Source organism: Rhamphochromis sp. 'chilingali', assembly GCF_963969265.1.
Source record: "Rhamphochromis sp. 'chilingali' genome assembly, chromosome: 22".
In the NCBI taxonomy this organism is placed as follows: Eukaryota; Metazoa; Chordata; class Actinopteri; order Cichliformes; family Cichlidae; genus Rhamphochromis; species Rhamphochromis sp. 'chilingali'.
Genome location: NC_137950.1, coordinates 16,778,106 through 16,793,618, shown reverse-complemented (window position 1 = coordinate 16,793,618; position 15,513 = coordinate 16,778,106). Strand labels below are relative to the sequence as shown.

At 38.8% G+C, this 15,513-nt stretch overlaps 1 protein-coding gene across 1 annotated transcript in view; it reads right to left on the bottom strand.

Moving 5' to 3' along the window:
* LOC308390715 (protocadherin-15-like) overlaps positions 1-15,513 on the bottom strand; it is a 240,722-nt gene that overhangs the window by 34,645 nt on the left and 190,564 nt on the right. Inside the window, exons 30-34 of the mRNA XM_080872975.1 lie at positions 13,828-14,058; positions 12,762-12,850; positions 9,022-9,198; positions 6,128-6,346; positions 1,988-2,098 (exon numbers count right to left, since the gene is read on the bottom strand). Coding sequence (XP_080729101.1) covers positions 1,988-2,098; positions 6,128-6,346; positions 9,022-9,198; positions 12,762-12,850; positions 13,828-14,058 — 827 coding nt within the window. The remainder of the gene's footprint in view (positions 1-1,987; positions 2,099-6,127; positions 6,347-9,021; positions 9,199-12,761; positions 12,851-13,827; positions 14,059-15,513) is intronic.

The window sequence follows — 15,513 nt, the reverse complement described above, 5'->3', positions numbered from 1 at the left end:
AACGGTCCATGACCACATGATTAAACAAATAAATTGGTTGCAAAGCAAATGCAATCAAAAACAATCCGGCATGAAGGCGAGTGAGGAAAACGATTGTTTTTAAATTTGACTGACCTAATATACACTACTTGCATTTAGCACTTTAGACCGCAAGACACATTTTTAATCAAACATTCACAAGGTGCTTTATCCCATATATTTAAAAAAAATCAACTTCGCATTCATTAGCCATTTTGCTGCACCAGTTAACCTAAAAATGCATGTCTTTGGACTGTGGGTGGAAAAGAGCACCCAGTGGAAGTCCACGCAGGCACAGGGACCATCCAAACTCCAAACACAAAGCCCCAGATGGAGTTTCAACCAGCAAAATTCTTGCTGTGAGGTGACGGTGTTACCAAATGGACCATCCAAAAAGTGTGGTTTGACATTTCTAAAAATGTGTCATTAACCGCTTCCCTCCTGTTCTGGGTCCGGAGTGGTGCCATTTTTCAAAGGTTACCCATCATGGGACATTCAGTGAGAAGGCCGCCTACGACCATCATGACTAAAACAGGTGCGGGATCTGTTGGGCGTTATTTGTGTTGCATTAGATTTTAGAACAGGTTCAGTGTCACTGACTCATTATCTTATTTTTTTTTAAATGCTGATAATTTTGTGTTATGTGACAGTAAAGTTGTCAACATCTGATGGAAGCACAAGGACACCTCAGCTTATTTCTTTAACATTTTTTACTTTGACCTTAATGTTTTGCAGTTGTTACTAAACCGAATTTGAAGTTTTAGGTTTGTATAGTTTTTCATGTGAATAGAATCAGTTGCCCCTGAAGTGACTGCTGCTGTAAGGCCAGATTGGCTGACATTCAGTTTTTTTTTAAAGAGAGGACATTAGTATGCATTACAATATGTAAGAAAGAGCACATAGTGATTTTCAGAGTTTATCTCTGACTGTTAACACATTCAAAACTCAGACCTTTGTTTGGTGTTAGTTTGATGCGGGGTTGCAAGGTCTGCTTGATTAATCTAAGACTGTGTTATCTGCTTGGGTCAGTTTCTCTGGCCAGTGGAAAATGTGAAATAAAGCAAAGGCCATGTCCCCTGCCTCCCCACCGATTAAAAAAAGACTACTTTCACAAAAGCCCAAAGATATTTTAACTCGGCATATAAATCCTTGAAAAGTCTCTCGGCTTAGGAGTGATTTGGGAAAGTTCAACAAAGCAACTCAAGTGTGATGATAAATCAGTGAGTTCTATTCCAGTGAAAATGCTAAAAGAAATCTCACCATGCTTTATTCAAACTACAACATTTACTACATTTTTGTATGTTTTGCTTAGTACTAAAAAACACCCAGTAACCAGACTTGTAGTTAGAGCAGCAAGCTTCCCAACAATCTGATGCAGACTGCTTTTTGTGTCAGTACAGCCTTCTTAGCATTTATTAGCTGGACATAAGACTGGCTCAAGGCTTTCTCCAATTAGTCTGATTGCAAATCTTTGCTGCCAAGTTTTTAAATATGGTTGTTCAACAAGTCTGTCAGTCATGATGATATGTGCTGATTAAGGATCAAGAACCAACACAGTCAACTTTCCCAATAATGGGTGCAAGGTTCACTGCATTTTGATTTGTTATACAAGCATGTCCAGGTGGCGATCGCTTTCCTGTCAACACTGTTTGATATGTGGTATATTTATACAGAATGTGCAAGGTTTTGTGTATACTCTCCCACCATGAAGCCTTAGTAGTTTAACAGAACCAAACTGGGATAATATTTAAATTGCAACTTTTATTCTGTTGGGAATCAAGAGTGCATGTTGAACTGCAGGAGCATGGTTCACAGCAATATTGAAAATGTGTTAAAATGGTCTGACTGCACCACAAAGCTCCCAAAGCGCCCACACTGCCAAAGTCTGAAGTTTAACAGCCGTCAAAATGTGAGCTAACGACTGTGCTTTGGCTCATCGGTTTAAATGCCACTTTCACACATCACTTACATGGCGTTGTCACCCAGCTCTTCATACAGGTTGTTGGCAGTGCCTCCCCCAGGTTTGCCTGTTGGCAGTGCCATCTGGATGCGGGCTGTTTTGGCACACTCTGCTTGACGCCTGGACAGAGCAGAGAGGAAATGCAGAGTTATTAACAAAAAAATAATTTCACTATCCAGTGTCCGCTGTAGAGGAAACATCAGTCTGTTCTGCACTTTAGTTCTGACTAAACAATCCCAACTGAGGAAATGATTTCTGTCACATTTTCCACAGAGATTCATTAGTCCATGGGGATTAAGATGTCTGAATGTGGTAACCTATGACCTTTTCATTACTACCACAGTGAGGCTGACATTTCTGGCCTCATATTTACATTTTCCATGAGGATGCACTGTCATGACACTGGTGATCCCTTAAGATTTCCCTGCAGCGATCTGTCTAAGAATATATAAGCCTTGGCTGCAATTAGGAAATATCAGCATAACAAAATGCTAAAAAAAAACCCACAAATGCAAAAGACAGTTGTGTAACACTGTATCGGAGCATGCTGCTATTGTAGTATTTTCAGATTCAGTCTTGCAGATACTGTAGCACTCTTATAATGCACTGCCAGGCTAAAAAACAATAAAAAATCACCACCTGGATAAATAAGCAAATAGGTAAGAGCCTTCTGTTGGATAATTACCACAGTGATTAATAAGTGTTGGCTTGCAATATAATATTTAATCCTAATTAATGCAGTAAATAGCTTCTTATTGCAAACTCTGGATGGAAATAAGGTTACTGCAACAATGCCACAGTGAAAATGTCTGCAAGTGCTTTTTGTGGCAGGGTAGTTTTGTTTCTCCACCCAGTAACGACAAACCTCTATTTCTTGTTGAGGTGCAGCATGTTAAAGTCCCAAACTACTCAAGTTTTAATGCATGGCATCATAAAACACGGGGGAATGCAGACGCGAGTAGTGAGAACTCAAAGTAAGTACACTGACTGAGTAATACGAATCACACATCATAATGCAGTAAATGTTTGCTAACATCAGACGCTGCAACAATAAATTGAAATGACTGTTTAAAGTTTTATATCCTCACTTCAAATAAAAATGTAGGAGTGCTACTGAACTCTACATAATCCTGATATGCACTACTACTTGACGCACAAATGAAAACACACACACTCTAATAAAAGCATCTGCTCTGGACATTTATGCTCCATGTTCTTCAGGATTCATTTGTTTGATAGTCTGCTGTCCTCTCCGTTTCATAGCTCTTTCTGATCTCATCCATCTTATTGTACAATGAAAGTCAACAGATTAATCAAAGTGAAAGGTGTTTAAGACAGCCATGACATTAATATTTTATCTTGGGAAAATAAAAGCGGTACTCACTCTTTGAATCTGGTGGCGACAGATGCGGCAGATGAGAGAGAGAAAGATTAGTTATTATTTGAGCCATTAATCACAGTTCTTCTTGTTAGCCAAGTTTACTTACTGCAATTTACAAGCGAAGTTGGACAATTGGTCTTCATTAAAGTAATTTAGCAAAAGATACTAGTGATTATCATGCTGATGATTGCTTTTATGTTTTTTCTGTCTTCATATTCCCTCTTGTTGTCTGTTATTTGTCTCTGTTTCTCAGCAGGATAAAAGGCTCTTTCCAAAATGCACTGATTTAATTCAGATGTGTGTGTATGTGTGAAATGGTTCACGCGTGTTTGGGAGATGGATAAAATTAATAGCCTTTCACTGTGGTTAGCTAAACAAACTATTAGAATTGGCACTCTGGGGGCAGTCTGCCATGCTGAATAGTCTGGGGAACTGACTGGCCCAGGTGATGATAAACAGTGGAAAAAGAGCGACTGTCAGTTCTGTTTGACTGCCTACATGCTCTTGAAAGAAATTGATAAGTCTTCTATATGGCTTGTTATCTTTGCTACACTAGAAGTCAAATCCTCCGTTCATACTGATTAGTTTTGAGCACCTAAATGCATGCATTATAAATCTGTTGAGCCAAATTTATGCTGATGATTTAACTTCATGCACACGTTTTCCAGCCACTGACATAATTGTGCTTGAAGTGAAAATGTCAGCATCAGACATGCATTACAAAGAGCTTCAAAAGACTTTGAACCACTCCTCATTTGTTGATATTTTGCTAAAAAAAAAAGGGAAATCGATGCAGTAATTTATGTATTTTAACATGTGCCTATATATGAATATCTATATATACAGTATATAAGACAAAGGCAGGGTTTGTACAACTCTAACAAGCTTAAAAATCAATATCTGGTATTCTTCAACGCAGCTTGAATTCTCTTAAGTGTTTTTAATTGAGCCATTAGTTTAAATAGAGTTACCTCTCATTTCTTTACAATTCTAATAAGCTTGTTAGTGACTATTGGATAAGACCACTTTTATTCTTCAGCACAGTCTGAACTCTCTCATCCAGCTTTCTTGTCATTTCTTTAAGTAGTCTTCAGGAATATTTCTCCAGGCTTCTTGAAGCTGTTCTGTCAAGATGACCCCACACTGCTTCAGTAATGTTGAGATCTGGGCTCTGGTATGGTATCTGGTATGCTTTTACTGCACTAATAGTGGTTTTGAGATCATGGTCATCCAAAATACAGCTCATGCCAATCAGTTTTGACAAGCTCTTCAATACCACTGTGGCGTGGGTGTGGTTTCTGGCCGGCTGCAGCAGAGGGGTGACGCAGTGAGCTCCCGGGGCGGCGCAGGGGCGAGGTGAACAGGTGTGCTGGGATGTGAACGTGATTGTGACTCTTTATATGTTCACAGTGACAGTTGGAGAGAGAGGAGAGCGGACGTGACAGCGGAGCGGGAGTGTCTGTGTCCCAGTAAACAAAATCACAGTAAAACCAAACGAGTAAATAAAGAAGTGCTGTCATCACGTCCGTGTTCTGTACATGTGTAACGGGTCCAACGTCACAACCACTTACTGAAATACAGACCATGATAGAGCCTCAGCTGTGTTTTACAGTCCCTCTTTAGACTGTAGACACTGGTAACAAAAGAAAAACTTCAAATTTGGATTTATCCCTCTATAAGACCTGTTAATATTGAGTTTCAGTCCAGTTCTTATGGATTTTTTCTCACTGTTTCCCTTCCGTGAGATAATTTCTGATGGATTTCGGGTGATGATGGACCAACTGATCTATCAGGTCCTGTGTCTGGACTTTTGGGGATTTTTATATTTCACAAAGACTTGGCTTTTTAGATATTGTTAATCTTCTTTAGGTCTTCTTTGTTCTATAATTAATTTTCTAAAAATGTACAGAAACTGAACTGCAAATGAGTTAAAAAGCCAAGGAAAAACTTCAGAAAGCCAAGAGAACTATTTCCCAAGACCACTTTAACAATAACTAGAAAGTCTGGCTGCTTGGAAGCAAAAAGTAAAGAAATGAGGGGTGGTTCAAGACAACACTCACAACACTCTACAGCTGACTTAACAGATTCCTATTGTGTAAACATTTTAATCAAATGATTCAAACTTGACTAATACACATTTTCACCAAGGAACTAAAACTGAATCCCAATCAAGTGAAACCCCCCCCCCCCCCCCCCCAAAAAAAAAAAAAAAACCAAAAAACCAAAACTAACAATAAAAACATGGATAAGGTGGTTCTTCATACGACCTTCCTGCCCAAACAGCTTTTTTAGCTGTAAAACAGCTAATAAATAAAAAAAATACTCTGAATGTATTTAAAAAAAAACCACTCAGTTATTTTCTAAAGTGGACGGATGTTTTTGTTTATATCAAATGTTATTCAAGCATTAAATTAATGATGCATCTGGTTTGGAGCACTTTTAGCTGTGGCTCAATATGCCAGGGGCACATTGACTCAAAATGAACAACAGTGCTCAGGTTGATTATAATGAAGGAACACGGTCACTTAGTGCAGCATGCCCATATTACAGATTTTCAATGTTTTTTGAGCCACAAAGGGAAGTAATGAGCTCTATTTTAATAGCTTTGGCTACTTATTTAACTATTTGCGGGACTAGTTTGCTTTTGGTAAATTTTGGTCTGTCATTCATTTGTTGACAATAGGAAATATGCAGAGTATTATCAGCCTTATTCTTTAAACACAATCTCATCACATAAAGCATCTGTAGAATATATAAATCGTACTTACTGTTTGTAGGTGATTATGACAATCAGTATGGCGGGTACACAACAGATAATGATAATGACAGCCAGAGCCAACAGCGCCCCCTCTGTGTAGCCTACAGTCTGCACAGCTTTCTTTACACTGGTAACCACTTCAGGAGTTCGGATTTCCAAAATCCGGCCACCAGGAGGGAGAAAGGGCTGAAACTCTTTATTGATGTCCAAAAGTTTACCATCAAGAAACCTTGGATAAAAGACAGTGTAACTGAGAACACGCATATCTTTTGCATATCTCATGTAAAGGCTCAAAGTACGCAAAACAGAAATAGCATAAAAACAAGAAATTCAAGGTTAACAGTCTTTCTCTTGTTTTCACTTCTCTGTTCTCTGCAACTCCCATCACACACATATAACCTGAAGCAAAACCCTTCCACACCTTTATATAAAAGACAGTTGTAGCCAATGGGACATCATCCACTGGTTTGTGAAACCTCTAGCTGAGCAATTTGGCCTTCCCAGTTATTTGAAACTACACATCATCTTTTTGATGCAGTCTACAGATTCAGACCTGGCACTCCTGGGTAAAAGGCCCTCTTCTCAACCCAAAAGGCCACTGAGACCACTCTTACTTGCTCTTTAAGCTACTCACCTGATCCTGTCTAAAAAGGCTTAAGACCCATGTCATGGGCTAGATTATCTGAAGCCTAAAATAGAGCCAAGAAAAGGTGACAGACCTGAGTTCCCCCTCAGACTTGAATTACCATCAACTAAATGATCAGTCTATATTCTTTAAACATACAGTCACATAAAAGGAAACAATACCCTTTAAAACTCAAATATTTTATGAATTAGAATATAATAGAAATGTTTGGGTCCTTAACAGGTCTTAAAATCTGGTAAATAAAAACCCAGGAGAACAACAACACATGAAATATTACACAAATTCATTAATTATTTAACAAATACTAGGCCAAAACACACCCTTACTGCTTCCACAGGAATTAAAGGGCAGCAGCCAGCTGGTGTTAATAAAATGCAACTTGATTAACAGATCATCAGCCAGTGTGAGCACCTCTATAAAAGGAGAGGTTTTGGCAGTTTGCTGCTCTGAAGCATTCAGCTGAGTGTTACTGACATCAAAAAAGCAATTGTTGTTGCCCATCAATCTGAAAAAGGGTTATAAAGTGATTTCAAAACAATTTGAATGCCCATCAAATTGTCCATCATTCTACAGTAAGAAATGTTATTTATAAGTGAAAAACATTCAAGGCAGTTGCCAATCTTACCTGCAAATTCAACCCAAGGTCAGAAATTTTGAAAAACCCAAGAGCTACATCTCAGACTTTACAAGCCTCAGTTAGCAAGTTAAATGTTAAAATACAAGACAGTGCAATTAGAAAAAGACTAAAGGGATATGGCCTGTTTGTAAGGATTGTCAAAGAAAGCATCTTCTCTCTAAAACGGGATATAGTTGAACAGTTTAGGTTGAATCTGAGGAAACCACAAGACATCTGGAGGAATGGCCTTTGGACAAACAAGATCATAGTGCAGATATCTGGTCAAAATGCAGAGCGTCATATTGGGTAGAAACCGAAGCACATGCTGACTGTCAAGCACAGTGATGCAGGTATGATGATGTGGGCTTCTTTTTCAGCCACAGGATTTGGGCCTCTTGTAGTCACTGAGTCGACCATGAACTGCTCTGTATACTGTACATGCTTTTATAAGTATTCTACAGTCAAAAGTGAGGCCATCACTCTGACAGTTGAATCCCAAAAAGCTGATTCTGTTCATCTGGATGTAGCATTTTCAGTGGGAGAAATGTTTCATCATTCATCCAAGTGACAACTGCTGCCTAAGAAAAGACCCTTAGTGGTCCCAAATGTGTCAGGAGTATCAGAACCATTTAGATGTATTTTCTCTCAACACTGCGTCTCTGTGGCTTTCAAACCCCAAATTAGGGGGGTTTAGCGCCTAAGGGTACATCTGTCACCATCTTACAATGCTGTGATTGCAGACATTCCCCAGCTCTCTGTGAATGGTACTCATGGCCATTGATTGATGGTCTTTGACCAGTGGTTGCTGATCAATGGTCATGACAATTTGCATATCAAGGAACTGACCTCACAGCACATTGTTCATCAGTTGTGCTAGGTTCAGTCATTGTGCAAATGTACTGCTTATAAGGTTGGTAAACCTGCAGTCAGCTGAGACTGAAGAAGTCACTTGGATGAGTGCTGAAACATTTCTCCCACTGAAAACGCTACGTCCAGATGAACAGAATCAACTTTTTGGGGTTTAATTACCTGGATGATTGAGCATGCATCAAAACTGACAGCTAAAGTGGGTAAAGCAGACCAATGATCCCAAACACAGCAGCAAGTCTGCAACAAAGGGTTGCAATAGCCTAGTCAAGGTCGAGACCTCAGCACAACTGAAATGTAGGAGGATAAACGACTGCCTGCAAAATCTCAATGAACTGAAGCATTTCTATAAAGAAAAACCCCTGCAACAATGTGAGAGACTGAGAAAAATCACACAGAAAACAATTACTTCAAGTTATTGCTGTTAAAGATGGTTCTAGCTACTCAACCATTGGGTTGTTCTTAGTTTTTCACACACTGTCTCTGGATGTTGGCTCAGTTTTTGTTCAATAAATGATAGCATGGTGTAATATGTCATGTGTTGTGGTTCACCTGTGAATTTTAAGAGCTGCTAAGGACAAAAAAATAAATTATTATGTCCTGATATGTATAAACTTACTTTTTACCATGACTGCATAGAATAGCCCTTTATTGTTATTGTACATGTACAACACAACTATAGGATGTAGCCTAACCCAGTTTTAATTGCAAAGCCACGTAGATTAGTTTCTGTTCTTTTCTACATATAAAGCTAGCTTGTTGGTAAAGTTCTTACTTGTAGAGCTCCTGCCTTGATACAGCTCTATTCGTCAGTGGGTCGATGGCATAAATCATAAGGTCTGACTTGGTGTAGTCTTCCTGCTCCATCCCATCCCCATGGCGGTGAGGCCCGATGGTTTCCACGACAACCTTTGCTCCTGGTATCTGTTCCTGGACATAGCGTTCCAAAATGCTGAGGATTGAAAAGATTGGATTTTGATATACAGCATCAAAGCATTATAACCCCTTCAGTATTCCCAGCATGACATCCACATACACACATTAATGTAGAGAAAAATACTGTTTCTTAGATCCAAACAAGTTCTCATATATATGGACAGACAAAGCCGTCAGACTCCAAACACACCACATCACACATACATACACACACACCACCACATGCACATTTTAAAAAAATCCTGTCAGCCAGGCAGACTCCTGCTGAGCAGTATTGATTTCTGTCCCCCCAGAAACACCTGCTCACAGCAGGAACTCTAACTCATGTGTGTCTGCATGTGCATGTGCATGTGAATCAGACAGAAAAGATGACAAGTGCTTTAAAACATCATTAACAAATTATACTGTATTTGCGAGGCAAAACAAAGCATCAGTCCAGCACCAGCTGTGCAGAGTACTTGCTACGTGTCACAGAAAGGCCCACTGTTGACTGTGTATATAAAATATCATATCATGCAGTGATTTACGCATTTTGTGTTTTGCTTGACTGTCGTCACACAAAAGAAAATGCATTTAGTGTTTTACTTTCCAGCTGCCACTGATGTGGGGATAAGGTCAGGTACTTTGAATATAGCAAGTGATATTTTACAGAATGTAGAGAGAGTAGGAGGCAGAAAAAGGGGATGACGGATAGCATAGGTAACAAAATAGCTAATGTTTGCTGTTAGAGGCTTTCAAATACCCTTTAAAATTGCTCTCAACAAAAGAGAAAACAATACAAAAGCTGTTCAGTACTGTGAAAAAGTTTTTAGTTACCGCTCATTTCTTTCTATTTTGCTTCCAAGTAACCAGATTTTCTTTCAATTTTTAAAGTGGTCTTGAGCAATAGTTCTCCAGGCTTTCAGAGTTTTTCTTTGGATACTGGCTGTTGTTTTCATCCCACTTCTTCTGGCTGACCACTTTCAGAGAAATTGTTCTTTTACGTTTGTTTGTTTGTTTGTTTGTTAGGCAATAACTGACCTATGAATCATTCAAGGACAGAAAAAAAGGAAAGAAACCTGGACAAGTGGATGACAAAAGAAAAACTGGCATGCCTAAAAAATTATCTACAGCAGGTGAACTGTATGTGGCAGTCAATAAAACAGGAAAGACTCAGCAAACATGACACAGGACAGGTGTGCTGTCCTGTGTCAGCCTCATCAGAAATGGTTTCAGTGGAGAAATTACACAAATTACAAAAGAAGTGGAGTCAAAAGCAGTGGACACAGGTCTGATGAACTTTTAACTGAAATTGCAATCAGTATTTATGGAGGTCAGGAGAGAGGTGAGTGTCTCAATGTATCTACAACGTGGTAGAACTGATGAGATTATGAATGTAGAAATGTACTGGGGATTATGATCCACCATGCAGTGCTATCTGAAAAGTATCTGAGTGGGATTGGTTTTGTTTTTCAGCATGCCACTGATGCCAAGCAGACTGCTGGTGTAGCAAAAGCATACCTGGATAGAAAAACACACAGTGGAACATTATCAGTCATGGATTGGCCTCCCATGAGCCTGAACCTCATGCAGTGTAGGATCATCTTGGCAGAGAACACAACAAAAACCAGCCAACATCCAAAGAAGAGCTCTGAATGTTGTTCAAGAAGCCTGGAGAACTATTCCTGAAGACTATGCAAAGATTTTACAAAAACTAAAAAAAAATTCAGAGAGAGTTGAGGCTGTTTTGAAGAATAAAAGTGGTAATATTCACTTTCGAGCTTGTTAGTATTGCAAAGAAATGAAAGGGAGCTCAAGACTTTTGCACAGCACTGTATTAAAACTAGTAGCTCTTAACGTCAATTAAAAACGAACAATTGCCATTGTGCACTCTGTAACTGTGGTGGTTTGCATGTGACTGTTATAGAGATTGTGTTCTAATTTAATGAAACACTTGAGATCTTATTCTTACAAGGACATTTTCGGAAATCATTATAAGAGCACATCTAAAATTTAAAGACAAGAGTGTTTTTGCCCTTTAACTACTGCTGTTGAAAACCCCATGCGACAATTAGAGTTTAAGTCCCTCCTGTGGGGAGACACCATCGCTAAATCAATACAAGGACTTCAAACTGTGCAAACTCGAAATAAATCAATTTGTGACTAAAACTTAATTTCAATGCTGAAAAGTACACTTAGTCTGAAAACTTTTACAAGAGTTCTCTTCTTGTTGCTTGCACAGAGCTTGATTTGTCTTTCACTTTTGTTACCTTGCTACTTGATGACACTGCAGGTAAGTATTTTAAGGTAACCAGCAGTCTAGTTTTGATCTGTCTTATCAAATCTAGTAAAACACATTATCCAAACACCAAGTGAAAAAGGTGTCAAAAAGTATATCCCTTTTCTTTCCAAGCTCCTTTATTGTCTAAGGAGCTTGGAAAGAAAAGCATCTGGACTTCAGTTTCCTTGAAGACGCTTCACCTCTCATCCGAGACGCTTCTTCAGTTCTACGAGCAACTGGTGGAGAGTCCCAGGTTGTAAGCCCTTTGGGAGTGTCCCCAAGAGAGTCATGGAAGCCCTATTGATCCTCTACCTAATTGCACGAGCCCAGATGCTTTCTCTTAGAACTGAAGAAGCTTCTCGATGAGAGGTGAAGAGTCTTCAAGGAAAGTCCAGATGCTTTTCTTTCCCAGGTCCTTAGACTACGATGACCTGGATGACCGAGAACCTTCAGAGAACTATTAGCCCTTACTGTTTTGACGCTCAAGATACCATTACCAAGCTATATTGCTAAAGGGCTAAAGGTATGTTAACATACCAAGCTAGTATTTCTCTCTTTAGCAAATAAAAAACAACCTTTTGCACACTTGATGTTCCTGTATATACTGCCTGTCTGAAGTCCATTCCCATCCCTCTCAATCCCTCTGGGATTCATACGTAGACTTTGACGAAGCCATCCCATTATTATACTTGGACACAAGCTATAAGGCTTCCACCACTACTATACTTTACATATGAAGTTCCTTTTGTAAAAAGCTTTCTTTGGTATGTGCTAGAACAATTTACTGCTTCTTTGGCCAAACACTGCTATGTTTAATGTTTTTTTCGTCCAGAGAAGATTCTTCTAAAGGACTAAAAGTTCTTTGCAAAACTGTACTTTTGCTTTAATAAGGTTTTTGGACAGCAAAGACTTTTTCTGGCACACCTGACACACAGGTCAAATTTATCTCTTTCTGGTGTGCAGCCATGCCCTTTGACAGCTGGAATAGTTACCAGGAGGCTCCTGCTGGCAGTCGGTTAAAATAAGGGATGATTTCTCTTAGAGTGAAATTATTTATTTCAAATAGAGCTCTTTCAATCTTGGTGTGTTGATGCCACACATTTCAGCAGGAAAGAAAACACCTGACCTTCATATATTTAAGTGCAGGACCGTTTATTAAAATCCACTGCTTCAGAGAGGATTAGAAGTTTGCCTCTGCAAACACCAAAACTCTTCCTACAGATTTTTTTCTTTCTTAGATAAACTACATTCATCAAGTTGGATGTACAAATGGTTAAACCCAAGCTTTTTGCTCTATTGTCAAAAGCATCAAACGTTACCTCAGAAGCTTCTCTTTGTTTTTCTCCACGTACGTAGGAGGGACATTTGATACAACGACCTGCATGTCCAGCTGGTTCACGACTGACACCTACACAACAGGAGAGGAAAACTGAGATAAAAACCTGCTGAAGCACTTAAAATAAACCAAAAATAACATCCTGTGCTCTGATTTCAGTCCATCTTAACAGACAGAACTTCCACATGTTTGTAAATGCAGTCAAATGAATAACATTTCCCTTCTACAGCACACAAAATGTGCTTAAGGTTTGCCACAAATTGAATTTGTTTTTACACTTACCTGCTAAAGGATGTATGTGGCAGTGTAAGGGAGCAGTGGAGCACATGTAATTTAGCAGTTTGATTACATATTTTTTTATAGCTTGTTGGTGGTTGGACTACGTTCATATTTGCATAGTGTACTTTGCCATTATTTTGTCTAGGGTACTACAGAACCTGCAAGCAATTAACTTGACTATATTGGATGTAAATTAGTCACATGTATTAATTATTCACAAATCAAGCCTTCTTTAGAAGTGACGTGGTTAACTGAGCAACCTTAGACTATAATTTTTTAGGTTAAAGGCAGGTGTCAGACTAGTAGACACAAGATGCAGAGATTAAAGTGGGATGTGTTATTTTTTTTGCCTTATGTGGGACCTTTGTGCGAACAAGTAGGAACTCAGATGAGCAACATTTTTTTACTAATATGTGATGTTTTTGTACTACATTTCATAAGGGTTTCTTATGAAATGGGCACTCTCACTCTTGTCATATTTTTTAGAAAAATGAGTTCAAACTACTCTCTCATTAGCTTTAGTTAACCAAAGACGATTTCTCCCTGCAGGCATCGTTTTGCTGTGTTTACTTGTTCCAGTAAGAAGTCATTAGCAGCTTGGAAAACTATCCTTTCAGTGCAGCTTCCTTCACACTATCCTATGAGCAATAAAAATCTCATTGCACTAATCATGTCACCCAGTTCATTTTAGGTTGGACGCCTTAAAAAAAGTAATCGTAAACCTGCCATTAAAATGTAATCATTGTGAAAAAAACATAAATTATACATACCACTATGTCTGCTTTGCTGCTGTGTCCTTGACCATAGTTGTCTGTAGCAACCACCTCAAACTTAAAATACGACCTCCTCATATTGCGGTACATGATAGCAGTCTTCACAACGCCGCTGTACGGTTCAATGATAAAGCCATCTTTGGTGTCTTTAGTGTCTTTACTAGCTGGAGGGGGGACGATCAGACGGTATATTATAGAACTGTAGTTACCAGTGTCTTTGTCCAGGGCCTGGAAAATAAGAAAAATAAGGACCATTAGATGGTATTACTGTGATCATAATTACACCGCCAAGCATTACCATAATCACTGTCATTATGAAATGTCATCATCATCATGCACACAAACACTATGATCAAGCCACTGTTGTCTTTTTGGGGTTTTTTGTAAAACAAATTCCATACGCTGTAATTATTATAATGCTGTTGGTCTGCTCTTTGCCTCCTTACCATCATCATTTCAGTCCAGGAGTTTGACACTATACAAGACACTGTCATGTACACTGAGTAGCGCAGGACTGATAGTGTGTCTCAGCTTTTACTCATCATGAGGTCACATATTATTTTTGCTTTTCTGGATTTTAAAACCTGTTCAAAGGCTTTCAGTTCTTTCATTTTTTTTAATGTGATATAATTCTGAATCAGAGGAAGGGTAAAAAGAATCCTTTGAAATCTGAGCAGATCATTTAATCTATGATTCTGGCTAACTATCATGTCTCTCCCTTGTTCAATATACATGCAAATCTCACATTAAAATCCAGACACACTCTCAGACAGACATTGATTTTATGCAGGGTTATTATAAGAAGGGCTAGAAATGTAGATATAGACACCCGCCACATCAAAGGTAAGATATGGTAGATAAAAACAAAGTAAAATGTTTTTTTTCATAGCTAGGGAATAAAGAAGCAACAAAAAAGAAACAAAGGTAATAAGGAGAAAGATGAGATCGGGAAGGGGGGCGTACTGAAGGAAGAACAAATGTATACATCTTTTTCATTTTCTGGGTTCTTCCTTGCAGAGATGAGGGTAACTTTTCAGCAATACATTAAAATGTGCACTAGTGAGAAGAGCTGCTTTAAACTGTACAGGGTGCAGGTCTCTCTGCTGCACCTATGAAGAGATATGTCCAAATCCAAGCAGGTCTGTGTCGTTCTAAAGTCGCAGTTTATTTGCCTTTGCACCTGTACACTTACCCAACTTCCTGTAAACATGAAATATGTGGGCACAAATGAATAATTGAGCAATAGCTGCAAACATTTTAATATACTCATGCCCTGCACACCTAAGAATTATTCAGAAGCATTTTGCACAGATGACGCCAGCACTTGGTGAGCAAGGTAGTACTCAACCCAGAAGCAACGATGCATCATCTAGCGAGGCATCCTGATCAAACAGATGCTGTTCCCATTAAAAAAAAAAAAGAAAAAAAAAAGATTGGATTGTAGCTCTGCTGTTTACCTTGTAATTGCCTTGATGGAGGAAAAAAAAAGTCCCAGCACTGGAAACTCTGATGGATTATTAAAGCTGGACTTTCTGTCTAGTATATTTTCATTTTATCAGTACCCATAACAACACAACCTCACCAAGCAGGGCTTTGCTTTAAGGCAATTTCTGGTCAACACACTAGTTAAAAGAGAGAAAGAAGCTTAAATGTCAAAGATTTACACAGCTGGAAAAGTAGAAA